Source organism: Lygodium microphyllum, chromosome 11, assembly GCF_053477565.2.
Source record: "Lygodium microphyllum isolate KBCC chromosome 11, Lygodium_microphyllum_v1.1.10, whole genome shotgun sequence".
NCBI classification, from domain to species: domain Eukaryota; kingdom Viridiplantae; phylum Streptophyta; class Polypodiopsida; order Schizaeales; family Lygodiaceae; genus Lygodium; species Lygodium microphyllum.
The window spans coordinates 155,669,626-155,696,883 of record NC_141145.1 but is presented as its reverse complement, the minus strand read 5'-3'; the positions used below and the strand labels follow the sequence as shown (position 1 = coordinate 155,696,883).

At 43.1% G+C, this 27,258-nt stretch overlaps 1 protein-coding gene across 5 annotated transcripts in view; it reads right to left on the bottom strand.

Moving 5' to 3' along the window:
- Positions 1 to 27,258, bottom strand: part of LOC148029565 (uncharacterized) — a 136,507-nt gene that overhangs the window by 61,151 nt on the left and 48,098 nt on the right. For 4 of the 5 annotated variants that reach the window (XM_087688434.1, XM_087688436.1, XM_087688433.1 and 1 more), the window contains exons 3-6: positions 21,519 to 21,589; positions 21,373 to 21,431; positions 21,185 to 21,257; positions 21,033 to 21,100 (exon numbers count right to left, since the gene is read on the bottom strand). In XM_087688434.1, coding sequence (XP_087544560.1) covers positions 21,033 to 21,100; positions 21,185 to 21,257; positions 21,373 to 21,431; positions 21,519 to 21,589 — 271 coding nt within the window. The remainder of the gene's footprint in view (positions 1 to 21,032; positions 21,101 to 21,184; positions 21,258 to 21,372; positions 21,432 to 21,518; positions 21,590 to 27,258) is intronic. The other variant, XM_087688435.1, reaches the window with a different exon arrangement.

Below are 27,258 nucleotides of genomic sequence, written 5' to 3'. Positions count from 1 at the left end.
TTCGATGGCAATTGAAGTCAAAATGCAGTAGCGAGCAAAGTGTCGTCCACTCCAAGAGGCAATCCCCCTCATTGGTTTTTTGCAGGTTTTTTAAAGCATACACATGGAAAATCAGTACCATTAGCAAGAAAACGTGGAGATGAGGTCCCAAAGAGAACTTGAGGACCACGAAAATGATGACTGAGATCATCAAGTCTAGCATTTCAATAGTCATGACTGGTGAAGATCATCTTGAGGATCACGAAAATGATGACTGAGATCATCAAGTCTAGCATTTCAATAGTCATGACTGGTGAAGATCATCTTGAAGACCACCAAAAATGGGAGGATTTTGACAAAGAGTACAAGCACAAAGGGTTTCCCAAGCATCCATATTGTAAGAAGACCTTGCATCCCAAGGGGAAGTGCTGGAAATTACCCTCACCTTCAACTCATGGTGTGAAGGATGGATTGAAGGAGCCTACCTCTTCATCCACATCTACTACAACCATTATGACCAAGTCAATCTCCTTCACATTCACCAAGTGGAGAACTCTCCTTTGAACATCCCATCTTTAAAGATGGCTGACCGCTGGATAGTGGTACTTAGAGTCATATGACCTTCAAGTTTGATTGCCTCCAAGTTCTCCATCCCCAAGAGCATTAAGTCACCATTGGTGGCATATCATCTGTGCCTATCAATGGGGTTGGCACCATACCAATTCCATTGGACTGTCCTCCTCTGAGTTTAGTAGCGAAGGTCCTCCATGTTCCAGATTTAGGCTTCCATCTCCTCTCAGTCCGTGGCCTTTCCCATCTTGGTACTAGGTGATATTCACTAACTCAGCCGTCATTTTACATGATGCTACCTCAAGAACCATTCTTTGGATAGGTGGGCAAAAGCATTGGCTTTATCACTTGCATTCCCCTTCCTTTGTGTAGGGTCCTCCTCATTATCTCCCCATGGCCTCACCCATCAAGCTTCCATCCATCCCACAGGTTCCTACCCATTCCCAACCATCTCCTGTAGTGGTGACTAGTCCGTTGAACCCCCTATCCAATCCAAAGCAGGATACCAAGATTGATATGAAGCTGAAAGGGAAAGTTGAATAGAACATTGCCTTAGATCCAACCACCAACATGAATTCCAAACCAATACAAAACCCAAGGCAAAAGAAAGGTGGAATAAGGTCAATGCTCATCTATTAAAAAACTTATGCATACACTCAGCAACTCTTGTAGCCCGAAACCCAAAGCATCACAACTTTTATGGCCAAAACTCAATGGTACAAAATATGTAGAGGGTGTGTCCACATCAAAGTGCTCTTTGCTAAAGTTGATAGCTCTCACAACAGAAGGATAAGTCCTTGGCAAGGATAGTCCTTCAAGAACGGTAAACACAAAACACTCACAATCAAGTATGATGGCACCTTCATACTCATGGTCTTTCATCAATGAACACCAAATTGTCCACCCAAGGTTCACAAACTAAGAGAATCGATATCAAAATCCTCTTGCAACTCCATATTACGTAGACAAGTAGAACTCCTCAGCATCACCTTTGAGGAGGTCTTCTCTCTAGGCTCTTCCAACATGCAAGCACTTACGCTCCACAAGTTACCTCAAAACCTCAACATGCACACTCGAGATTGTTGAGCCTTCTATGTGAGCAACCTCAACCACTCCTTCAACTTCTCACCTTCTTCACCATGTAATGGAGAGCTAACACTTGGCTTCAACCACCATGAAACAAGGACAACAAACCAACTGTTAGGTATGGAACTAAGGTGAATGAAGCTCCATAGAAAAGAGAGAGAGAGAGAGAGAGAGAGTAAGTCATATTAACATCCACCAGAGGCAGAACTCAACCTATGGGACATAGACACTTCCATTTGCATTCCACTTTGGATCATCGCCATACAAGCAAAAGTAAAATAAAAAGAAAAAGTAAAATTTGAGTTCCTAAAGAACTCTTATGACTCATAAGAGTTGCCACTATATTACAAATAATCCATTCACTAAGAGAGAGAAAAACTAAAGGCTTGTCCCTTTGTCAAGGGCTTTCACAAGGAATTCTCTAATGATAGCTTTCACTCCTCTATAAATTGCCCACTTCCCTCCCTTCCTGGTTTTTCTAACTTTACTAAGTTCTACTAGTCTATTCTTGAGTTAGAGTGGTATCAATTCATCTAATATCATATTTTACACCTTTCGGGTGTGAACACGCTTTAGCAACCCTAAGGTTTAATGGTTGTACTTTGTACTTGCATCTTACACTCTTCAAATTATTGCATTGGGTCTCGTACCTTCACTCCCACGCACTCTCTTCACTATCAACTATACTCTCAACTAAGCTTCGATCTCTATGGATTCTCTCACCTCTCACATTTGGTATCAAAGCTAGCCCTCATCTCAGCTTAGCTTAGCCATAGCCACCATCTCTAGCTAAGCTCCTCAGCATTTAGCCCCACCCACCAATGCAGCTCCAAATGTTAGCTCAGTTTGCCTGCCCACTACTTAAACAGTCGCCACCAGCAACTCTTGCATTCTACCAGTTCGCTGGCCTGCAACGCCGATGCCAGAAGCCCCGCCCCTCCTTCCACCTTGCACAACTGCCCCAAGCAGCGCATCTGCCTACGCCCGCCCTTTGCTTAGTCTGGCACTGCTACAGGCACCCGCTCTTTGGTCTATCCCTGCACTCCTTCCAACAACACCCGCCATTTGAGTAGACGTCCACCAGTCTTGTGCGCCGCCACCACAAGCACCCGCCAGCTGCCTGCACGAATGCCACCACAATGTCTGTCCTTGCAAGTGCCTGGGACACATTTCTCGTAGAGATTTTGTGCATTTTGAATCAAAAATTCGGGGCTTTTAATGTCAGCTTAGAGATTGGCAAATTTACATCAGCGACAATCTGTAATAGACTGAATTTGTGCATTTTGAGACAAGAAATTTTGGGGCTTTTGCATTTTTTGTGTTGTTGAGCACCGTGTGTACCTTGAACAACGTGTACATCAAACATTTATTGATAGAGTGTGATTATATTTGCTAATTACGGCAAAGTGTTTCCTATAATTTCTGGAAATTCTCAGATTTTCAGGTTGGTCCAACTTGAAGTATTGTTCGTGCTCCTTGATCAATGACATTTACCATGGCCAATCAAGGAGGTGATACATTCAAATGTGTCCAAGGAGGATAGATTGGACGGCAACAACTATTCTCTATGGTCTTTTATGATGAAAAATGTGCTCATTGCAAAGAATCTTCGGGATTATGTTAGCAGTGAAGAAGTTTGGCCTGGAGGCTCTTGCTACACCTCCTTCAAGAGGACGTGGCCAAAGGGCAACTCAGCCCGCTCAGCCTGTTCAGCCCACTCCAACTCAGCCACTTCCCTAGACATCAACAACACAAAAGGCATGGGACACACAGAATACTCAGGCATTGTCGTCGATTGCATTGGCAGCTCAGCGGTCTATCATCCACCACATTTGATTTGCAGCTTCTTCACGAGAAGCATGGCTTTTGCTAGAAAAAATGAGACACACATCTCTTTCTTGAAGAAAGAGTTTGAAACTGTGAAAATGGATGAGGGTGATTCTATGCAGGATCATCTCAAAAAAATTCAAGACTTTCATGAGCAACTTATGAATATAGATGAGTATTACTCAAATGTGCAGTTCATCTCTACTACTTTGAATTCATTGCCACCCTCATATTTGGCATTTCATACATCCTTGAACCTCACTATGAGGATTTTCCCACAGCCACTTACTTTCCTTCAGCTGGTTAGTTTTCTCTTAGAGGAAGAGCAAACAGAAAAGAACAGTGGAATGGATGTTAAAGCCTTTGAGCACGCTTTTATGGCAAGGCAAAAGGGCACAGGTAGCCAAGCTAAAAATGCTCCACAGAGCTCTAAGACTTCACATACTTTACACAACAGCAAGAAACAGGGGGCACGCAAGCCAAGAAGGGCAAGTGCCACTATTGTAATAAGCCACGTCACTACATCACAAAATGTAGGAAGTGCATAGCCAAGGAGAAGGAGTTAGGGATATTTATTTATGATGCACCTTCTACTACTACTGAGTCCGCATCTTTTGTTGTGCAAGACATGACTATTGTTTCTACCTATGCAGTTATGACTCTTCTTGGGCTGATAGAGCATTTAGCTCTACTAAGGATGCGAGCACATGGTGCTTTGATAGTGGTGCTTTTAGGCATATCACATCCCGCATGGATTTATTTTTCTTCATTTTTGTAGCTCCTATTGGCAAGTCTGTATAGTGTGCCAACAATGCATGATACCCTATTAGAGGTATTGGGGAGATTTTGTTGACAACCATTGATGGCTCTATTCTCCACTTGCAGGATGCATTATTTGTGCCAAGCATAAAGAAAGTTGTTGTCTATTTCTTATTTGGCAAAGTGTGGTTTGCAAGTCACCTTTGATGATGACAGATGTATAGTTAGAGATATGGAACACATAACTTTGGTTTTGACTGACACTTTATGTCATGGGTTATATGAGTCAGATGCTTCTTCGATTGATCAGTCGGTCTATCTAGCGCCTACTCTCACTCCTGCTATGTCACCAGCAGAATTATGGCATGCTCGCATGGGGCATGTAAACTATGATAGCTTGATACTTATAAACGTACACAAATGCTTGATGGTTTACCTCTCTTGGAGAGACCTCCTCAGCATATATGTGAGGGGTGCATTTTGGGAAAAATGCATCATTTTCCGTTTCCTCGCGATGTTGCTTTTAGAGCAACTACCAAATTACAAATTGTACATTCCAATGTATGTGGCCCTATGCAAAAAAATCATTGGATAGCTGCTACTATTTTATCACTTTCATTGATGACTTTACTCCTTTTTGCTGGGTCTACTCCTTGGTGAAAAAGTCAGAAGTGTAGACATTTTCGTACCTTTGGATGTCTTGCGTATGCTGACATTCCCAAGGAACTAAGACAGAAGTTGGACAACAAGGCTGTTAAATGCATTTTTGTAGGGGACAATAGTGAGAGCAAAGGATATAGATTATATGATCCTGTCTCTAAGAAAGTATTTGATAGTACGGATGTGGTTCTTGATGAAAAATCAGAATTATCCCTTGCTTTTTTTGATACATATCAAGCTGCCAATGATGTATTTGAAGGGCTGCTGCCCATTTCTTTTGGTGACACAGTTGGAGCTTCAACAAGTGAACTTAATGTTCAGCCAGATACTCCATTGGATAATGCAGAAAATCAGCCTATGGCTCATCCCAACTTATGCAGCGTATACAAATACTAGATGGATTACCTCTCCTGAAGAGACCTCCTGAGCATATATGTAAGGGATGCATTTTAGGAAAAATGCATCGTTTTTCATTTCCTCCTGATATTGCTTCTAAGGAAACTGCCAAATTACAAATTCTACATTCGGATGTATGTGGTCCTATGCAGACAAGGTCATTGGGTGGCTATTATTGTTTTGTCACTTTCGTTGATGACCTTACTCGTTTTGCTGGGTCTACTCATTGGTGAAAAAGTCAAAGGTGTATAATGCATTTGTGGCTTTTGCAGCACTAGTTGAAAATCAATCTGGCTCAAAAATTAAAACTCTCCATTCAGACTCAGAGGGGACATACATGTCTTCCATGCAGAATAATTTTTTGAAGCACAAAGGCATTGTCCATCTGTATACTACTGCATATACTCCACAGCAAAGTGGGGTTGCAGAGACGAAGAATCGGTCACTCATGGAGATGGCTAGATGTGTGCTGAAAGCAAAGAGTTTGCTACATAGTTTTTGGATGAAAGCAGTTATGTGTGCTTATCATGTTTTGAACAGGTGGCCTACGAAGGCATTAAAGAATATTACGGCTTTTGAGGCTTGGAACAACTAGAAACCTTCCATTGGACATTTTCATACCTTTGGATGTCTTGCGTATGCTGACATTCCCAAGGTACTAAGACAAAAATTGGACAACAAGGCTGTTAAATGCATTTTTGTAGGGTACAACAGTGAGAGCGAAGGATATAGATTATATGATCCTGTCTCTAAGAAAGTATTTGACAGTAGGGATGTGGTTCTTGATGAAAAATCAGAATTATCCCTTGCTTTTTTTGATACATATCAAGCTGCCAATGATGTATTTGAAGGGCTGCTACCCATTTCTTCCGGTGATACAACTGGAGCTTCAACAAGTGAACCTAATGTTCAGCCAACTGCTCCATTGGGTAATGCAGAAAATCAGCCTATGGCTGATCTGAATATTCAGCAAGATGCTGAAATTGAAGTTCAACAAGAGCTTGTATACAGTTAGGAACCTAGGCAGATGCCTAGATGGTATTTGCAAACTATGAACGATAGTCATTTAGATGCTCCTATTGCCGGTCGTACTAGAAGGCAAGCTCGTATGCATGATAGTGCACATATAATGGAGTTTGTCATGGCAGCAGGTACACTTGATGATGAGAAGCCTGAATGTTTTTAAGGATGCACAACATAGTGTGCACTTGATGGCAACAATGCAAGTTGAGTTTGATTCTATCATAAAGAATCAAACATGGGATTTAGTGTCCTCGCCTATCAGGAAGAAAGCCATTGGTACAAAGTGGGTCTATAAGCTGAAAAGGAATGCAAATGGATCCATTGACAAATATAAGGCCAGGCTTCTGGCCATAGGCTACGCACAAAAAAAAGGCATTGACTATGAGGAGACATTTGCTCCTCCATCCCGCATGACTAACGTTCGGTCTATGGTTGCTTTAGCTGCCCATTACACATGGACTGTGCACCAACTTGATATAAAGACTACATTTTTATATGGGAAACTTCAAGAAGAATTGTATGTACAACAGCCCATTGATTTTGCAATTGTGGGATCCGAACACTTGGTGTGCAAGCTAAAAAAGGCTTGGTTTGAAGCAAGCTCCCTGAGCTTGGTATGCAAAGATTGATGCCTCTTTACTCAGCCAAGGGTTCATAAACAACTCATCAGAGTCTACACTTTACGTATGTAAAGAGGGGGGATCCTTGATGGTCATATGTCTTTATGTTAATGAATTTTTGCTTACACGGACACATGCAGATCAGATTTCAGCATTCAAACAAAGTTTGCAGCAAACTTTTGAGATGTGGACTTAGTGCCTTTGCACTACAATTTGGGCATTCAGTTTATTCACCATGCTAGAGGCATTGGATTGTCACAGTCCAGATATATTGATAGACTTCTTGAGAGGTTTGGCTTACAGGATTGCAAGCCAGTTTGCACACCAATGGAACCTAGACTCAAGCTCTCCCTGCATGATGATAGTGATTTGTTTGATATCCATACGTGTGCTTCAACAATTCGATGTCTCATTTACTTATGCAACACAAGGCCAAATATTCAATTTGCAGTTTTAGCCCTAAGCAAATATATGCACCGCCCACGCATGTCACATTTGCAAGCTATGAAGCGTGTTTTTCGTTACTTGTAGGGGACTAGGACTCTTGGATTGCTTTATGCCAAGGGGAGCCACTAGAACTATATGCTTACAGTGATTCAAATTGGGCTAGTGATTTTGATTCACGTCACTCTATGAGTGAAAATTGTTTCTTTCTTGGCTCATCTTGCATATCTTGGCTTGGCAAGAAACAATCCACTATTACCACATCATCTTGTGAAGCTAAATACAATGCATCTTTCAATACCACAATTGAATGTGTTAGACAGATCATAGCCTGCACAGTCAGTCGGACTGTGCAGTCGGACTGCCACGTGGCAGTCCGACTGTCAGCAGCCCAGTCGGCTGCATTTAATGCAGCCGACTTATTCCAGGCTGCGCCCTATTTTCTGGCGCCCCAGTTCGTGGCAGTTTTCGACTATTTATAGTCGACATTTCCAGCAGTCTAGTCACTCTCCTCTGTCGCAGATTATAGACCGGTGCCGCGCAGTTTTCTGTCTCTGTTCACAGATTTCAGACAGCAGACAGTGCAGATTGCAGCAGACTTCGAGGTGGACAGCAGGTCGCATCGTCGAGGTGGAGACATGTAGTCCAGCGCACTATGCCCGTGTATATCTTTGTATTCAGCATTCTTTATACAGCAGATCTTCATTGTCCACTGTCTCTTTCTCTCCCTTCTCTCTCTGCGTTCTCTCTCTCTCAGTCCTACGCTTCCGCACCGCTGCACTCTGACATGGTATCAGAGCAGTGTTTGAGGGCTGACTGAGCGCAGAATCAACCTGAAGAGGAGTTTCCATCGCGACACAAATTTGCGTTTTTTGCGTTTAAGGGCAGACAGGAGGGCTGCGCCTTGGAACAAGGCTGAAACGAGTGTGGGCGCACAGGAAAGGAGTACAGGTGGTGGATTTGCTGCACTCTCACATGGTATCAGAGCCTCTCAGAAGAAGGGGAAGGACCAAAAGAAGAAGAAGGGGGATAACAAGTCCAAGAAGGACAAGGAGAAGGACAAGGACAAAGACTCCACATGTCATATTTGTGGAAAGACTGGCCATTGGAAGAAGGATTGCCCTGACAAAGACACGAAGGACACCAAGAAGAAGGATACCAAGGATTCTGGAGCGGTGGCTGCACCCTCATCAGCTGCATTTCTACATCTAGTTGTCATTGAGGACGCTTCACCGAATGCTTCTGATGCTGCGATGACGGTTCCCCAGGATCGAGAGTGGATTGTTGATAGTGGTGCCTCACGGCACATGACTCCTTCATCAGATGGTGTTGCCTAGCTGCGACCTTCGCGTGGGCAGGTTCTCATTGGAGACAGCTCTTCAGTTTCTGTTGCAGGTCGGGGTAAGATGCAGCTTATTCCGGATGGCCGAGGTGGCACCCATACCTCAGAAGTTTTGCATGTACCAGGATTAGGGTACCATCTCCTTTCAGTTCATAAGATTTGCTCCCTTGGTCTTTTGGTGGAGTTTGACAGTTCTACTGTGCGAGTCTTTGATCGTGAATCGAGGAAGGTTCTATCATCTGGATATGAGGAGAACGGCATTTACAAACTGAAGTCTTCCATTGCCCTCTCTACTCTTCTTCTTACCTCACAGTCACAGTCTGAGTTATGGCATGCTCGGTTTGGTCACCTGAACTATGACTATCTTCGGAAGGCGTCACGTGGACAGCTTGTTCGAGGGTTGCCGGATATAGTGGTGAGCCAGCAGCCATGTGTCTCCTGCATACGGGGGAAGCAGCATAGAGATGCCATTCCCCACACAGCTTCGCGGCGGTCTACTTCACCGATGGAGCTAGTATCTACGGATCTATGTGGCCCTATGAGAAATGAGTCCCTTCGTGGGAGCTCTTACTTCATGCTGATCGTGGATGACTACAGCAGGATGACATGGGCCTACTTTTTGGCACTAAAGTCAGAAGCTTTCTCGCACTTCAAGGATTGGCTTCTCTTTGAGGAGAACCGATCAGGCTGGAAGTTGACGACCTTGCGATCCAACAAGGGAGGTGAATTTGTGTCTAATGAATTTGCTCGGTTTTGTGCAGATAGAGGAATTCACCAGGAGTTTGTCAATACCAATACTCCTCAAGAAAATGGTATTCTAGAACGGAAGAACCGCAGTGTGATCGAGATGGCGCGCACCATGATGGAGCACCGACAGACCCCTCAGGTTCTGTGGGCCGAGGCTGTGGCTACTGCAGTCCACATCCTTAATCGATCCCCTACTTCAGCCGTGGAAGGGATGACTCCATTTGAGGCTTATTTTGGGACGAAGCCAGATGTTTCTTACTTTCGAGTCTTTGGGTGTGATGCTTATATTCACATTCCCAAGGCTCACCGTGATAAATTTGAAGCGGCTTCCCGGAAACAGGTATTTGTTGGCTACAGCTCCCAGTCCCAAGGCTACCGACTGTATGATCCCGTCAAGCGAGATGTGTACACTAGCCGTGATGTGCGGTTTGTGGAGGTTCCGGCTACTTCAACGGGTGAGGAGCATCCCGTTCTTGGAGATCCAGGGGAGAGTTGGGCTCCTTCGACAGTTCCACTGGAGCCCGTGCCTTTTGATTATGATTCTGTTTCTGACACAGAGTCTATTGTTCCACCGGACCCTTCTGAGGAGTTACCACCGGTGGATATTCCAGAGTCTTCTGTTGATGGAGAACGACGAGGGGAGGTTCGGCCTCCTCCTCGCTGGGCCCGTGACACACTCCGTGATTCAGGGATCGAGGGGGTTCCTGAGGAGTGGGGACCGCAGGATGGTTCGCGGCGGTCACGGAGGCACCAGGCGCATTCTTCGGAGCTTGTTTGCTCCAATTATTGTTTGATGTCCCGTGTTATGCAGGACCGAGAGCCCACCTCCGTGAAGGAGGCTTTACAGTCCGCCCCATGGAAGAAAGCTATGGAAGCTGAGTTGGAGGCTATTGAGAGGAATGGCACTTGGTCACTTGTGCCACGCCCCCCGAAGAAGAAGGTGATTGGAGTCAAGTGGGTCTTCAAGACCAAATATCTCAGTGATGGTACTTTGGATAAGCACAAGGCTCGCCTTTTTGCTAAGGGTTTTGCCCAGCGCCCAGGGATTGACTGTCATGACACCTTTGCCCCCACTGCTCGTATGGCAACCATTAGAGCTGTTCTTGCTTTGGCTGGCCATAGGAGATGGCCTGTTTATCAGTTGGATGTGAAGTCGGCCTTCCTGAATGGTGATTTGAAGGAGGAGATCTACGTTGAACAGCCTCCTGGCTTTGGTTCTTCAGATGGGAAAGTCTACAGGTTGAAGAAGGCCCTGTATGGCCTCAAGCAGGCCCCGCGAGCTTGGAACGAGAAGATTGATTCATTCCTCCAGTCTCAGTTGGGATATCGGCGGTCCAAGGCCGATCCGCAGCTGTATGTTCACACTTCCGAGGATGGTTGTGTGCTGTTTGTATTATATGTTGATTGTCACAGGTGATGATGCACAGCAGGTCCAGGAGACAAAATCAGCTTTACATCGGCCGTTCGAGATGACGGATTTGGGGCTACTCCATTTCTTTTTAGGCCATGAGATTTATCAGTCTCAAAGGGGGATCTTTATCTCTCAACAGAGATATGTACAGGAGCTCTTGGTGTCTTTTGAGATGGAAGACTGTCGGGCCCTCTCTACTCCTATGGATCCGAACTGGAAGGCCACTTCCCATTCAGCTTCTCCTTTGGCGGATGCGTCCCGCTATCGACAGTTGATTGGGTCCTTGATTTGGCTTCTCAACACGAGGGTTGATCTATGTTTTGCTATTGGGCTCTTGGCAGGGTTCATGAGTGAACCTAAGACGGTGCATTGGCAGGCTGCTCAGAGGATACTTCGGTATCTGAGGGGGACGTCTGATTTGGGGATTCATTACCCCGTAGGGACAGATGGGTCAGATCTTGTACTTGCAGGTTGGAGCGACTCGGATTGGGCCGGTGACGTGGACCACAGGCGGTCTACAACAGGTTACTGCTTTACTTTGGGTGCAGGTGTTATTTCATGGAGTAGCAAGAAGCAGCCCACGGTAGCCCTTTCGTCTACTGAGGCGGAGTATCGGGCCGCGTCTTCCACCACATGCGAGGTTGTGTGGCTTCGGAGATTGTTGGATGAGCTTGGGTGCCCCCAGACTTGTCCTACATTGCTGCGATGTGACAATGAGAGTTGCATTGCCTTGGCAAGGAACCCTGTTTTTCATGCCCGGACGAAGCACATTGAGATTCAGTACCACTTCATCCGAGAAAAGCTTCTGGATGAGACCATCACTGTGGAGTATTGCAAGACGGAGGACAATCTTGCGGATTTGTTTACGAAGGCGCTTCCTCAGGCTCTACTTCGGCAACATTCCAGATCCCTCAGGCTTCTGCCCTGTCCAGGCTCTGAGAGGGGGTGTTAGACAGATCATAGCCTGCACAGTCAGTCGGACTGTGCAGTCGGACTGCCACGTGGCAGTCCGACTGTCAACAGCCCAGTCGGCTGCATTTAATGCAGCCGACTTATTCCAGGCTGCGCCCTATTTTCTGGCGCCCCAATTCGTGGCAGTTTTCGACTATTTATAGTCGACATTTCCAGCAGTCTGGTCACTCTCCTCTGTCGCAGATTACAGACCGGTGCCGCGCAGTTTTCTGTCTCTGTTCACAGATTTCAGACAGCAGACAGTGCAGATTGCAGCAGACTTCGAGGTGGACAGCAGGTCGCATCGTCGAGGTGGAGACACGCAGTCCAGCGCACTGCGCCCGTGTATATCTTTGTATTCAGCATTCTTTATACAGCAGATCTTCATTGTCCACTGTCTCTTTCTCTCCCTTCTCTCTCTGCGTTCTCTCTCTCTCAGTCCTACGCTTCCGCACCGCTGCACTCTGACAGAATGTGTATGGCTAATAGGTTTGTTAGCTGATCTTGATGTATCTATCATGGAACCTACTCCTTTATTTACTGACAGTCAAAGTGCCATTGCAATGGCACGAAACCCACTGTTTCATGCACGCACGAAACACATAGAGATTCATTATTACTTTATCTGAGAGAGGCTACATGCAAGTGACATCAGCCTTGTCTATTGTCCTACCACAAGTAATGTGGCAGACATCTTCACCAAAGCTCTTCCTTGTGACAAATTTGAAGCATTCCACAATGCTTTAAATTTGATCTCCTTTTGTGGATAATCCTTGTATGTTGATCACTCTTCACTCTAGGGGGGTTTGTTGGGGCACTTTTTACTCTCCTTACAATAAGTTTTTTTCCCTAGTTTTATTCTGCTTCATTTTATGTGTTTATGGTACACAACTTGGGCACTTGTCGTGTTTTACACCTTTTGGGTGTGAACACAGAAGTTAGAGTGACTGTATGTCTTACGAAGAACGGTGTGGGAAATTTTATCTAAGATATATGCTGCAAATTGGAGATTCATCAGAGATTTCATCACATAGGGGACCTAGAATCGAGAAGATCTGAACCTTGGTAGACATTCTATCATCTATGTGAGAAGATGAATATAAATCACTAATAAAGCACACCCTACTACCCTAGATGCAATGGTATGAACGAGATGTTTGATGGGGAAATCATTGTCATCTGACAAAGATGACAATGGAAAACAAGAAATCTTGGGATTTGCAATTGCCAAGTGCTTCGTGGCCCGTGGGCTTGTATTAAAATGGTAAAAAGTGGGATTGAATTCTCTCCTTTTCAATTGGTGTTTTGAGGAGGCTCAAGTGGATGCTGCATAGTAGAAAATGAATAATCAATTCTTGGATGGGCGCATGATTAGGGTTGACCACATGATGCCTCGTCCGTACCGCTGCCTCCCCCTCCCCCGTTTCTTAACTTGTCTCCCTGGTATCAAACTTGTTCCAGGCACCATCGAAGGATTGGGCCTCCATCCCGTCTTCAATTGCTTCGATTCCTTAGAATGCAAGCATGGCATATGCTTCTCCCACACCAAGGAGCTTTTCTAGCAAGGGTTTCCAAAAGATGCCCAGGACAAAATAACTTTTGGCCAAAAAAAAAGGCCACATGGAGGGTTCTTTTAAATCCCCCACCCCCTTCTAAAATATTATTCAAAAGGCACCAAATCTACTACCTCTTTCAGCCCAGCAAATGACTTATTAACTTCCATTTCATCATGGACTGCGAGACGAACATGTCAAAGGGCTTTGGCTTTGTCACCTTTCAAAAGTATGAGGCATGAATTTTGATAGTGGTGAAGAATAACTGCACAAGAGAAGAGCCTATGGAGGTTCGAGGCACCTTTGATGGACAAGGAGGAAGGTACTTCTATGAGCCTCTTAGGGCTCTTTGGCCAAGGAGTATGGATGCTCTATTAGAATCACGGATGGCTAACTATGTGAGGCTTTTTCTTAAATCCCTAAATGTGACTAGGGATAGCAGACAAACATATGGAATAGCTATAGTAAGCAATGATAGAGATGGTTTGGGGCCTTTCGGAAGGAGGAATCTAGATAGTTTTGGCAACTAGTTTCCTTGTGCTTTTCCTAGGAGAGTGTTCCAAGTTATTTCCCATGGTTGGCAAGATTTTCCTTGGAAGCGTGAGTATCTATCTTGGGTTTTTGGATTTAGATAGGACTATAGTTGATGCAGGACTTGGGCTTTAGGGTTTAAACCTTATGGATGTGGAAGAGGCATGTGAAAGGGACCTACGGCTTTTGTTAAGGCCCTTAATATCAAGACCTTTTAAAGTTAAAAAGCTTTATGTATTCTAATCATAACTTTCTTGTCAAATATGTGGAGGTGGTGCTCGCGATGGTGAACCTATTATGGGTTGTGGTGATAATTTTCGTGTGAGAGGTAAGAGAATCCACAGAGATCGTCAGAGTACAGTTGACAGTGAAGAGAGTGTGAGAGTGAAGACATGACTCCCAATACAATCTTGAAAAGAGTGTGATGAACCAACTGCACAACATATATACATCTTTTTCCTTGCTATGATGAGTAGGGGTCCAATAGCATCGATTGCCCAAGACATCATATGCCAAAATAGAACTCCTTGAGTTTCATACTACGAAACTCTCTTTTTCATCCTCCAGCATTCCAAACATGCTTTGCACCAATAGTTGACATCTTTTTACAAACTATTCCAAATATACCCTTCTAGCAATATCTTCAAAAGAGTAATCCTGAAGGAAAAACAAACTCCACAAGCCCCTTCATGACTCTGCTCCACGATTTGTAGATTTCCTCTTCCACAGTACTCTCCTTTGATCCAAATCATGCCTTCGCATAACCAGATCATCATTTATTGTACTTTCCTACTCTATAAAGAAAAGAACACTTCTTTCTCCACCTCTTCAGTCATCATACTTGTCAATAAAAACCTATCCTCAAGAGCTATAACTTCTCCCCCTTGATACATGGGTGTTTCAGAACCAGCCACAAACATCACTAGAACAACTCCTTGATCCACTTTGTGAGCAACAACATTCACTTTCTTCTCAATATGCCAAAGACTCCATGCTTCCAATCTCTGCAATAGTCTTCTGATTCAGTTACATCTCTGCTTCATTTTTGCATCTTTTACTTGCCATACTTCTGGAACCTGTTTTACCACAGTCACTGCATCCCCTCTTATCTTCAGTCTCTTGATCCTTAAATTATGTACGATCTGCAAGGATTTCTCCAATATTACATACTCCGCTTCATTATTGTTGTATACATATAACTTAAATCTTGCATTCTGATTAGCTTCCCTTCTAGGCCATATAGTGCCAAGCACCTAAAGTTCCATCATGGACCCTGATCGAGAGGACGTACCTTGTCAAAACCACAAAGGGTTGGGTAAAAGGTATGCTTGAAACCTTCTATAAGCAAACACCATGCTAGATATAATTTGTTCAGCTTTTGAAATATTCATTTCCTCCTTATTACTCTGCTTACATAATAGATTGCCTTCATATATTGTATATTCTTACCCCTTTGTAGTACCACCACTCCAATTGCAACTGTCCCAGCTGAGAGATTCACATAGAAAACATTTTCGCCATTTGGTGGTGCAAACTTTCCAATCTTCCCAACAGTTCCTTTACCTTTAAGAAAACCTTCAGTCCACACTAAAGGGTCCAGCCTCACAGCCTATTGAAGGGGAAAAGTAGTTGGGATGCTAGTGGAGTAAACCTACACAAGTACTTCACTTTTTAAATGAATGTCATTAACTGCTTTGTATCTTTGGGACAAGAACAAGGCCTTTAATCTGTCAGGATATGACTCTATTTCATTGTCGGAAACCACATGTCCAAGTACCTTCAACCTAGCTTGAGCTAGTCTGCACTTCTTAGGGTTTAGCTGAATTCCAGAGTCATCTAATGTCCTAAAAGCCATATCAATATTTTTACAATGATCAGCTCTAGCATTGTAGACACAGAAGCCATCTACCCATTTTTCAACATGACAATCAATTTTTGTGAAACACCAAACACTTTTACCTCAAGGCCTTGAGCCATAGCTAGGCATCTGATCGTCAAATGGTTGGCAAGCCTAGTTCGGATCTAGAAAGGCTTGTCATCTCTAAGTCTAAGTTTTTCCTTTCAAGAAAAGAAATTTTTATTAATAACACCTCAAAGAGAAACCTAAGACGAAATACACAACGCAAGGAACTCTGTAAATCGTAGCAAAGTACATCACAAATACAATTGTTGTTTGAACAACGAATCCGGTAGGCTATAATGTCAAACCATCTAAGGGGCAATATGGAAAAAGTGCCAGAGTCCTAGGTTTGCAAGAAGGCCTCTCTTCTCATCCTCGTCCTCTTAGAGCCACCTTGCATCCTCTCCCATCTCCTACAAAAAGTATGGATGATCTCTATCCAAATCCACAATAGAGTCTCCACTATGGATACATCTTGAAGATCTATAACATGACTGTATCTCACAACATACCAACCCATGATACTAGCAATCAACTCCCACTTGTGGCAATGTCCCTAGGTCCACTGTGCCTACAAGTAATCTAGAGTAGCAATCCTAATCAAATGATGTCCAACGATGAGGAAAGAAACTAGAAAGCCTTCCCTCAACATCCTCATAGCGACATGATAGACCTCTATTTCTGACCCAAGCTACAGCCCCCCAGGTCCCCACCATGGTCTTTATTGTGCCATGGAATATCATCCTAAGGGCTCTCCTCCATACCTCATGGGCTCTAGGGCAGTCCCATGGGCAATGTCTTTGTATCTCCTCTAGCTTGCCACATCTCATGCATGCCACTAGGTCCTTGCAATATTCAAGCCAAGTGCCAACTCCTAAGCTCCTGTGAGCTACAAGCCATAGGAAGAAAGAGATCTTCCTAAGTCTAAAGCTGTCATTTAGCCTCCTCCAAAAGTCATAAAAGAAATGGTTGAAGATGCCTTTGTGTGCCAATAGGATCATATTAATATAAGGAGCATTTAGCTTGTCCCAAAGTGTAGTTTGAATGGGAAAGAAGCATCCATTAGGTTGGTACCTTATGGTACTAATATGTAAGGTACGGTACCTAAAGTATGGTATAGTATCAAACATTTCGTACGTGGTACTAGTGCAACTAGAGAGAGAAAGAGGCTAGAGAGAGAGAGAGAGAGGAGAGGCTTGAGAGAAAAAGAGGGTGTGGGAAGCTTGAGAGGCAGAGAGAGAGAGAGGCTTGGGGGAGAAATAAGAAAGAAAGAAGAAAAAAAAGAAAGGAGAAAGAAAAAAAGAAAGTTGTAGACTTAAAGGAAAGTGGCCAAAAAGTGTCCATTTTTTCATACTAAATCGTACGGATACGTACCGTACCATACCGTACGGATCAATCCGTACTACGTACTGAGACAACCCTGCTCCTAGGTCCCCCTATAATCTTTGTGGAGGCCTCCCCTTATAAGCCCAACAATATCCATCCATCTATCAAGCAAGTGGCTGGGTCTAGATCGAGATGTACCACTTCATCTCACACTATGCCACTACTATGATCCTCTATCTTGAGCATCTAATAAACACTATCTGGTCAAAGTCCTCTTGTCAAAGTTTGCCATCCTCCTCAACCATGAAAGTGAATGTCCTATCTCTACTAGCAATAATAATAGCTAGAAAAATGTCTCCTCTAGAGAAGAGACCAATTTGGTTGTGAGAAGTGTCTGTATCTATCCGCCAATTTGGTCAAACTCACTCTGTCACCGCCTCAATCATAGCTCTAGCTTCCCTAAGACCATGTAGTCTCTCTCTCACTGAGTCTCTTATGGTAGCTCCTAGAATGCAAACCAATCTCCCGATGATGCGACGACCTATAGAGAGAATTTCCGCCCAGGATATGTGTGTCACGGCCAAACTCTCATCTCAAATATAGTGATTGAAGAGAAGAGGCTGCCTTCTCTTCTCTTTGGCTGTAGTCACAAATAGCTAATGAAGGCCCAATGATAGGGATCTCCATGCTTTGATAATGGCACCTAACAATCTAACCGCAAAGCTCCTCCCTAAGTCTCTAGTCTTGATCTCCTCAAAATCTAGTGAATGTGGGCTGCCATGGTCCTCCATGTGTAGGCGTCACAGACTAAAGCCTCCCTATTAGAATTTTCTTCCAAAGACTCTCACATGGAAGCAGGCCCCTAATAATGAGCTTAGCTAATAAGGCTCTACTTTGGATATCTCAATCTCTGAATCCCAATCCTCTTCTAGAGCTAGGCTATATGATCGCATTCCAAGCAACCTTCACTCTCACTAAGCTTCCATCTCCTAGCAACCAAATAAAGTTCTTGATAAGGTGCTCCACCTGGCTGATGCATGGCCTAGGAAATGCACAACAAGAAGTGATGTGCCACATGGTCACAATAAGAACCTGATTGACAATCACACATGACTCCATTACTTGTCCATATGTCAAATCCACCTTATTTAGCAAATCTCTTTGAGTCATAACTTTCTTGCCCTTCTGCTAAAGGCAAATCCGGAGTCTTGAATTTCCTTCTAGGTCTCCCCTTCTTTGTTCCACTAGTCTCCCATTCAACAACCTATTTTCTCTTGTGCTCCCAAGCAACCTCCTCTTCCTCTCTTTTTGTACTCTTTGTTGGGGCCATAGTGTCTTCCTCCATGCCTACTAGATAGACTGTATACTTCCCTTTGTCTTCTTCTTTCACCCCACTAGGTTGTGCCTATTCTTTAATTTAGATAGCATAATCATTCCTTCTTAGGCATTGGGTACATGTCTCCTCTTCATAGTAAGCAAGGACAATTAGGTCTTCGATAACCCATCTCATGGCAATAGGAAATTGCTCTTTTCTATCCTCTTCCTTGCTGTCTTCCATCTTCACCATACTTGTTTCAAGCCCAAGGTCTCCAAACCACACTCTTCTAGGTCCCTCCATAACATGGAGAGTCAGATCTTGCAATTGCTTCCATCTTATCTCTCATTGAAGGGCCTTCCCTCTGTGGCACCTACGCATTAGGTTATGCAATAGGAATGACATTTTGTACCACAAATGAGATCCTAGAAGGCTCTTATGCATTCAACTATCCCAACCTAAACATCTTTCACTCCTTTTTGTTTGGAACCTTCACTACTCCTTCATAGCCCTTGGGTTTATTTAACTACAACTTGAGATGGAGTGAGGCCCTCAAATTGGTTATAAACCAATCTTTCTTCAACGTAGTCAAGGGCCTTTCTTCCCCTAAGGCCTTTGTCCATCAATTTCATAGAGCTTCAAACCCTCCAATAATTGCTCCACACTCTGGTTCTCCCTCTACGAATAGAATAATAGTTTTCTCCGTACCACACTTGCATCCTCTATCTTTGTAGGCTTCTCAATCAAGGCAAGATTGCTTTGCATCTTTGAAATCCACGGCCATTGGCGGTTGTCTAGTAGCTTATTGAATCATATACTCAATCAGCAATTCTCTAGCCACTCATTTCTTATTGCAAAAGATCTTTAACCACTTCTCTTCTTTCAAGTCACTCATTACACATGCCATGTCAAAGTCTTCAACAAACACCACATCCTATTCTTTGTTTCCAAAGAAGAACTTGAACTCTATGGTCACTCTTTTATAGATGTGAAGATAAAAGAGAGAGACATAGAACACTGCATCAAATCCAAACACCTACAACAACTCCAATTCACTATGAAACCCAAGACACCTCAAGGCAAGAGAAAGATGGAATAAGGTAAGTGCTCACATATTAAAAACTCGTCCATACAACTCAATACCTCTTGTAGCTCAATAAACAACTTATAGCATTGCAAATTTTATGGCCAAAACTCAATAGTACATGGTATATAGAGGGTATGTTCACGTAGCAACTGCTCTTTGATGAACTTGATAACTTTCACACCAAGAATATAACTCCTAGGCAAGGACAATTCTTTAGTAATGGTAAACGCAAAAACACTCTCAACATCGGACACACAACAAGACCCTCATACTCATCCTCTTCATCAAGGGACACCAAACTTTCCACCCAAGGTTCATAAACTAAGAGCATCGCATCACACTCCTATTGCAACTCTATAGCACGTAGGGAAGTGGAACTCCTCCGATCACCTTTGGGGAGGTCTTCCCCCAAGACTCTTCCAACCCCAAAGGTTTTACACTCCATGAGTGGCCTCCACACGTCCACAAGTGCACTTGAAATCTCCAGGCCTTCAATGCAAGCAACCTCAACCACTACCTCAGCTTCTCACCTTCTTCACCGCACAATGGAGAGCCCACTCTTGGCTTCAACCACCACAAAACAAGGGCCGCAACCCAATCCTCCCTCTCAATAGCACCAATAGCAATAGTGCTCTTGGAATATAGAGTGGGATTAATCATGGGAACAAGGCTTTAAGACAAATAATACTCAAAGTCATGTGAATGAGGGTCTACATGTGGTGGATGGGAAGAGCCATGTGAAGGGGGCAAATGCCTTTGTTGAGGCCCTTAATATTAAGGCTTATAAACCTTTAAAAATTATTGAGTTTATGTGGAGGTGGTGTTATCGATACTGGAGCTATTATGGGCTGTGGCGATGATTTTCATAGCAAGGGGGAGGTCATTTTAGACAAGGCGATGCTTTTTTGGGCTTTATGCTTTCCTTGTAGCCTTGTTAGGTTGGGAAATACTGTGTGAGGGGCGCAATCCAGACTACATGTTGTGGAGAAGTAATGCGGAGTCGTCCTATTTGTGAAGCTAAGAAGAGAAGGAGAGTATGTGTTTTGAAGTGCCATACCCCCTATTCCATCATAACCAGCACAAGTAGTCTTGTAGATAGCCTAGCATTGCATACTCATGTCTTGTTTCTCAAATGGCCATAAGATCTCACATGCCTTTAGATTGTACCCTTATGCTATCGAATCCAACTTCATAATGATATACCTATCCCCAAACTCAAGATATCGAAGCTCCAAATCCTGCATCAACCATAGTCCTACCTAAATCCAAAAACCCTAAAAGCATATTCACCTCAATTGACAGATGATCCAGGTAAACCTTCCATAGGTGCCAGTGGCACCATGCAGCATTCATTTTATTGCATAGTACTTTTGCACACACTTATATCAAAAAAGGAATGATGAAAATAAAGGATATTGAAAAATATAGCAAAGAGCTAGATTACAGCTTGCAGTGCCATGGATTCCAATTTTCTTGGTATTAGATCTGAAATGAACAAAGTGTACCTTGGGATTCGAGCGTGTACCCTTTATGTCATCAACAGTGAGGTTATTGAAAGTTCGATTCACATGTGCTGGAAAACAAAGTACAAGATATCATGCGTGTTGTGTAATTTGAACCAATCAAATTTCCAGAACTTCATTAGCATAACAACTACCAGGAATCCATGGACGAGGGTGGTAGAAATCTTCACATGACTTTGAAAGACTTGAGAGCTGCATATAAAATAACTGAGGAAATTGAGCTGACGGGACCTTTCTGTCAGCAGCTCAGATGTTATATATATACAACTTGCACAGAGACAGAAGGAGATGGTTAAAAACACTGTGAAATATTCAGGAGTACTTTATGGGGACCACGATTCAAGAATCTGTAAAGGGATGCAGGTTTTGCCAGCTCTATTCCTGCACATAAAAGTAGTGGCATCGTCATGGAACTGAAATTATGATATGAAAACAAAAGGTTTTAACAGGAGGAGCAAAAGTTTGTACCATCAGTTGTAAGTGAGCAGGGATGTGCTATGTTTCTCCTACATCCATATCTTGTTTTTAATTTCTCAAACCTGAAGTGGAAAGGAGAAATCAACTAGAAAGGCTTAGATTTCACAATGGCAATACCTGAATGTCCAATGAAAGCAATCAGACACTTATACACAGTAGACATCATTATTATCCTTTGTGAATCATTGCTACCATTTTTTACCATTTTTTTAGCATTGCCAGCCCAACTGTCTCGGTTAAAAGGCCCACTATCTTTTTAGTTTATGCTTCTATGTGCTCCCAAGAGCAGGGTGATTAAGGTAAACATTTTTTTAGGCTAGCAGGGTACATAGTCAGAGGGCAAGTATACCAGTTCAATCACTCAGAATGAAGATGTCTTCTACTTAGTTCTCAACTCACACCTGATGGGTTTCACATATGTCCAGAATATATATAGACACACATATCACATTACTATGAGATCTGAGGAGCACTGTGTTACAACCCCGAGTAACTTGCAAAATCTGCCTATGCATTGTCTCTGCACATAAACCCTAACCCTGAAGTATCATGGCATAACTCTGCTTAACAATAATGTTGCATAAAGAGATCTAGTAGGTGTATAGGACTGTATGGTGGCCGTTGTGGTTATCAATTTCCAACAGTGGATGGATCAAGAATTGAAATCTCTATAGAAAACGGAATGTAAACAGAAATAGGAAAAGACGCTTCCAAGACTATCCATTTATTGTAAAGAAAGCTTTTTTGCGCATGGCAATGCAACTTACTGACATGTTATCAGATTTATCCCAATCAAGGAAGTGTTCCTGGCAGGAAGCACACAATTTTGATCTGAAAAACAAGACATACTTTTTTTCATCCATCATGGATTGTTATTCTGCAGTCATGGGCTAATCTATTCTACCATGGAGTTCCTCAACAGATCATGGTTTTTTTCGGCTGCATGCTTGATGGTGTAAGTTGCATGGCAGGAGATCCAGGGCTACACACTGTTGCCTGGACCAGCACAAGGTAATGGTTTGCACATCTATGTTCATGTTCAAGGCTGTTATGTAAAGACCGTGGATTTTTAGGGTGGAATTGTTGGGGGCACTCTTCTAGATACCCTATTAAGAGATTTGTTGGCTTGTCATACTCATCTGTCATAAAGATCCAAGAGTTTATTTAGATGTTAGATGGACTTGATTGACTTGGAATAAAGCTAAATAAATTTTGCGAGGGGTGCAAAGGTTTCAAGCCAATCTGTTGTTGGTGTCTGTGTGGAGTTGTGCAATTATGGAGGGGCAATCTAGCTCCATGTATGTTTTACTTTCTAGTTTTATTCAAAGTGCTACATTAACGTAAAAGCAATAATATCTTTACCATTTCATCAGTTCCATTGCCAGGATCACCATTAATCTCTAAAGGGAGTGCCCCCATGCTGGTTGGGTGCAGATCAAGCAATTCAGCATGTCAAAAAAAGAAGAGAATGGTGCATTACTTTGATAAGTCATGAGCAGTCTGGAACAAGAGAAAGATTTGGCACAATCTTCGGAAGCTGCTATAGAAGATGATGATGCTGTTTTTTTGGCTCGTGTGCAGATTCTCATGGATGTGCTGATGGATTTAGGGAAGATAGACAGTTCACTTAGATAGTGCAAGGCGCTTGAGGGGATTTGTGAGTCTTTGGTTTCTAAGTGGCTTATGCAAGGTTGATTACAAGGAAGGACATAATAGATACAGCACTATTGTTTTTGGGAAATGGGTTATATGTGTCCACATATGAGATCTACAGACCCTTTGGAAGCAAGAAAGTGGTACAAGTGTACCCTCTATCTATTTTATTGTGCTATAACAAGAGTTCTCTTTTGGATAACAACTTGGAATCAATTTTACTACCCATACAAAATGGGCACTACTCACAGAGTGCAAGAGTATGCGTAGTTCCAACAACCTTGATCAAGTTCTTCTGTTGAAGATTCACAACACTTCTTGTGTGCCTACACCTTTTGAAGGTCCAGCACTATGATGAAGTATCGAATAAGATCCAACCGAAGATGGAAGAGCTTGATGAAGTTCTTATTCCATAATAAGGTATTGACACATAAGAAAATTCCCACCACTATCTAGTGAACGTTAGGATCTATGCACCACTAGATGCAAAGTGGATGGAAAAGGTTGACTTGGTAGATTTACCTCCATTTTGCAGCTTTATCTTTAAGGACTTTCAATAGTAGGCTCATCTAGGTGGAATAGAGGCAAGGTCTAGAGTATTACCTAATACACAAGAGGCAGGTTATTCTGCTCCCTTGTTACAAACGCACTCGACAAAATTAAAGACCAATTTGTGATTTTATTGTGGTCTGCCAATACATTTCTTATTAGGACTTCTATTGTGGTCTGCCAATACATACCTTATTAGGACTTCTATGATATGTCTTCAAGAGAATGAGACTACAGTATTGTTGGACTGGTACTGCTCCCTGACAGTTGGGTCAATTTTGGCAAATGGCATGTTTGGCAAAGCTTTCAGGCAGGTTAGTAGCTTGAAAATATTTCAGAAAGGGCACATTGAAAGAGAGTTGTAACTTGTTGGGAATGATTGAAAGGCTGTCTGCAGTAGTCTCTGTTATTTAAACTCTAATAATGTATTAGAGCATCTGGTAGATCATATTGAGAAATAATAGTAACCAAATAGATTTTCTTTCTTCTTATTTCTTTTGATCTTTACCTATCCCTCAAGCATGCAATTGCAGGCATTTGCAAATTTTCTAGAGAGGGGCATGTCACAAACTTGAGTAATTTGACAAACTATGATTTTGCATTGTCTTTGTACATAAATCCTAAACCTAAAGTATCAAGGTATAACCATAATGTGTGTCATGGTGGGGTAAAGATATTGGAAGGTGAACAAGATTGTATGGCGAGCAATGTAGTCATCAGTTCTAGATAGTGGATGGATCAAGAATCAGGCCCTATGTTGGAGATTATATTTAAGCATGACGATTCTAGTGTTGGAAAGAGGTTTCCAAGGCCATTCATCCAATATAAACATTGTTTTGTCATGATGATGTGGCACTGCAATTTGCTGACATATTCATCAAATTTCTTATAATTCAGGAAGTGGTATTTTAATATTCAAAGCTTAAGAAAGTCAATGTTTACTTTTTAAAAAATTAAAAGCTTAAGCTGCATTGGTGCTTTGAAAGCTGCACTTTTTCGTTTTATCTTTTCATGGCAGCAAAAGCTCACGAGCCTGATTTGGCAGAGGAAATCATTTTTCATCACTCTCATGGGCTGTTGTTCTGCTCTTATATGATCATCTTTTCTATTATGAACTTGCTAGACAAATCATTGTTGTTGCTAGTTGCATGCTTGCTGTTGCAAGCCACATGGCAGGAGACCTGGACTGGCTGGACCAGCATAAAGTGTTGCCTTGCACATCTATCTACATGTTCAGGCCTATTGTGTAGAGATCAAGGAATGCTCGTGTAAAATGCAGGCATATGCTTCTAGCCTGAAGGATTCCAAGAGATTTCTTTTCCTTGGACGACTGGGGCAGCAAGTGGCAACATGAAGAGGACCTGAAATAGACTGAATGGCGAAGGATGGCCATCAGGCATGTAAGCTTTTAGTGCTTTCATTAGCTTGTTTATTTAACTGAAACACAGCACTCCTCTCTCCTCTCAAGCATGCATGGAGGCATCCTTAGGAGGCAAGCATACCATCCAAGGGACAGGGCCATCAAGCTCCAATGGAAGTGGAGCAAAAAAGGCTCAGATGGGCTATGATGGAAGTATCTCTTTGAATTTCATTAGGCTGTTTGCATAAGGCAAATAGACATGGAGGCTCTTGAAGAATTGATGTGGTCAGATCTCGAAGTTTTAGTGAGAAGAGAAAGCTAGACATTCAAGAGAAGGGAAGAAAAGTATTGTGAGTACCAGTGGCTTTCACCATCCCAAAAATCAAGAGCAGGTATCTAACTACTCTCTCTCTTTGGGCTATGTTCTTACATTATGGGCAAGCCTCTTGCTGAATACAAGTTTGAACATTTATTCGATGAAACTGAAGGGGATGCAATGGCAGTGGAGGAGGAGAAGAGGAAGATGAGGGAGAGAAGAGCACACACAATGTAGGTGCTGTCCAACTGAACTGACAACCTTATTACACTATCATATTATATATGAATAAAGAATGGGCGGTCACAGTATACACGGGCAAGCCCAGAGGCCTTTTACCCCAACAACCTCCCACTAAAAGGCCAATGTGGTTGGGGAGTGAAAACAAAGAAAAGATATAATTTAAAAAAAGACAACATGCGGAATCATGACATCTCACCCAACACCCAATCAGAAAAGGAGCTGTGCAAGAAGTGTCGAGAACCTCTGCAGAAGAAGAGTCAAGCATCCTCGAGTCCATGACATCCAGGAGATAAGTGATCTCGCAGCTCCATACAATGGAGCAATCCAAGAATGCTTCTTGTGAAGCAAGCACAACTCATCAGTGCACAGCTGTAAAGCATCAACATCAGAGTAGCACATAGCATTAGCATGGCGCATAGGAGACAGCTGAGAGCACATGCACTCTCCAAAGTCAATCATAGAAGAAAGGCCAGCATCCCGGACACATATCAGACGGGGTCTCAAGATAGTATGTGGCCTCAACGAAGCCGGAGACTAACATACGGTTGTAGCATCAACCATAGAGCGCACTGAACGCGCATCAAGAGGCTTAAGAGATGTCTGCGTCTCATAAAAGACAGCATAACGGCTGCGTATAACCTGCTGGGCATCCAAATCCCATAACCTATAAGCTTAAAAGTCACCATCTCCATAACCAAGGAGGATACATCTACATGGCATAGACATATTTGGCATGCATACAAATGCCTGGCAGCCAAAGATCCTCAAGTAATCATTGGAGGGTCTCATGCCACTCCATGCCTCCTGTGGTGTAATACCATCCAAAGTCAGACACGACGTCCTATTAACCAAATAGACTGTCGTCATAAGAGCCTCAGCCCAAAAGCCATAAGACAACCCAGCTGTGGTAAGCATAGAAGCAGCCTTTGCCTGTAAGGTCAGGCACATGCCATGAGCAATCGCATAATACCGTGGGCACAAGAAATCAATGCCATACTACTGACAAGAGGTCCGAAAGCTGGAAGAGAGAGCATGACTCTCATAATCCATCTGCAAGCACCTAGGGTTGCTACCAGCAGAATCCATAAACCTATCAAGCATAACTGCAGCATCCTCAATCTGCACCAAGGGAAAAGCCCAAACACGGTGGGTAGCATGATCAACAAAGGTCACAAAGTACGACGCTCCACCAAGTGACTAGGAAGGCATAGGTCCATATACTGCACAATGGACAAGATCTAGAGGAGCATGCCTCATACGATTGCCATAAGCCAAGGGGGCTCTGCAAGGACCAAGAGTACAATCAAGGCAAGCATCAAGATCTGTAAGTGACATAGGAGGCAACAATGAGTCTAAACGAGACAAGATCTCCGTCTCTCTGTGATGCATATGGCCTAGGCGATAATGCCATAACAATGCATGTGGTATCCAGATAACTGCAATCATAGAATCTCCCACATGAGAGACATGCACAGGGTAATGAGAACCAACTCTAGAACCTCTAGCCAAAACCAAGCAACCACGACAAATCTTCCATAATCTATCCTAAAGAGAAATAGTATATCCTGCATTGTGCAACTGACTTACAGAAATCAAGCTCTTACTGAGCA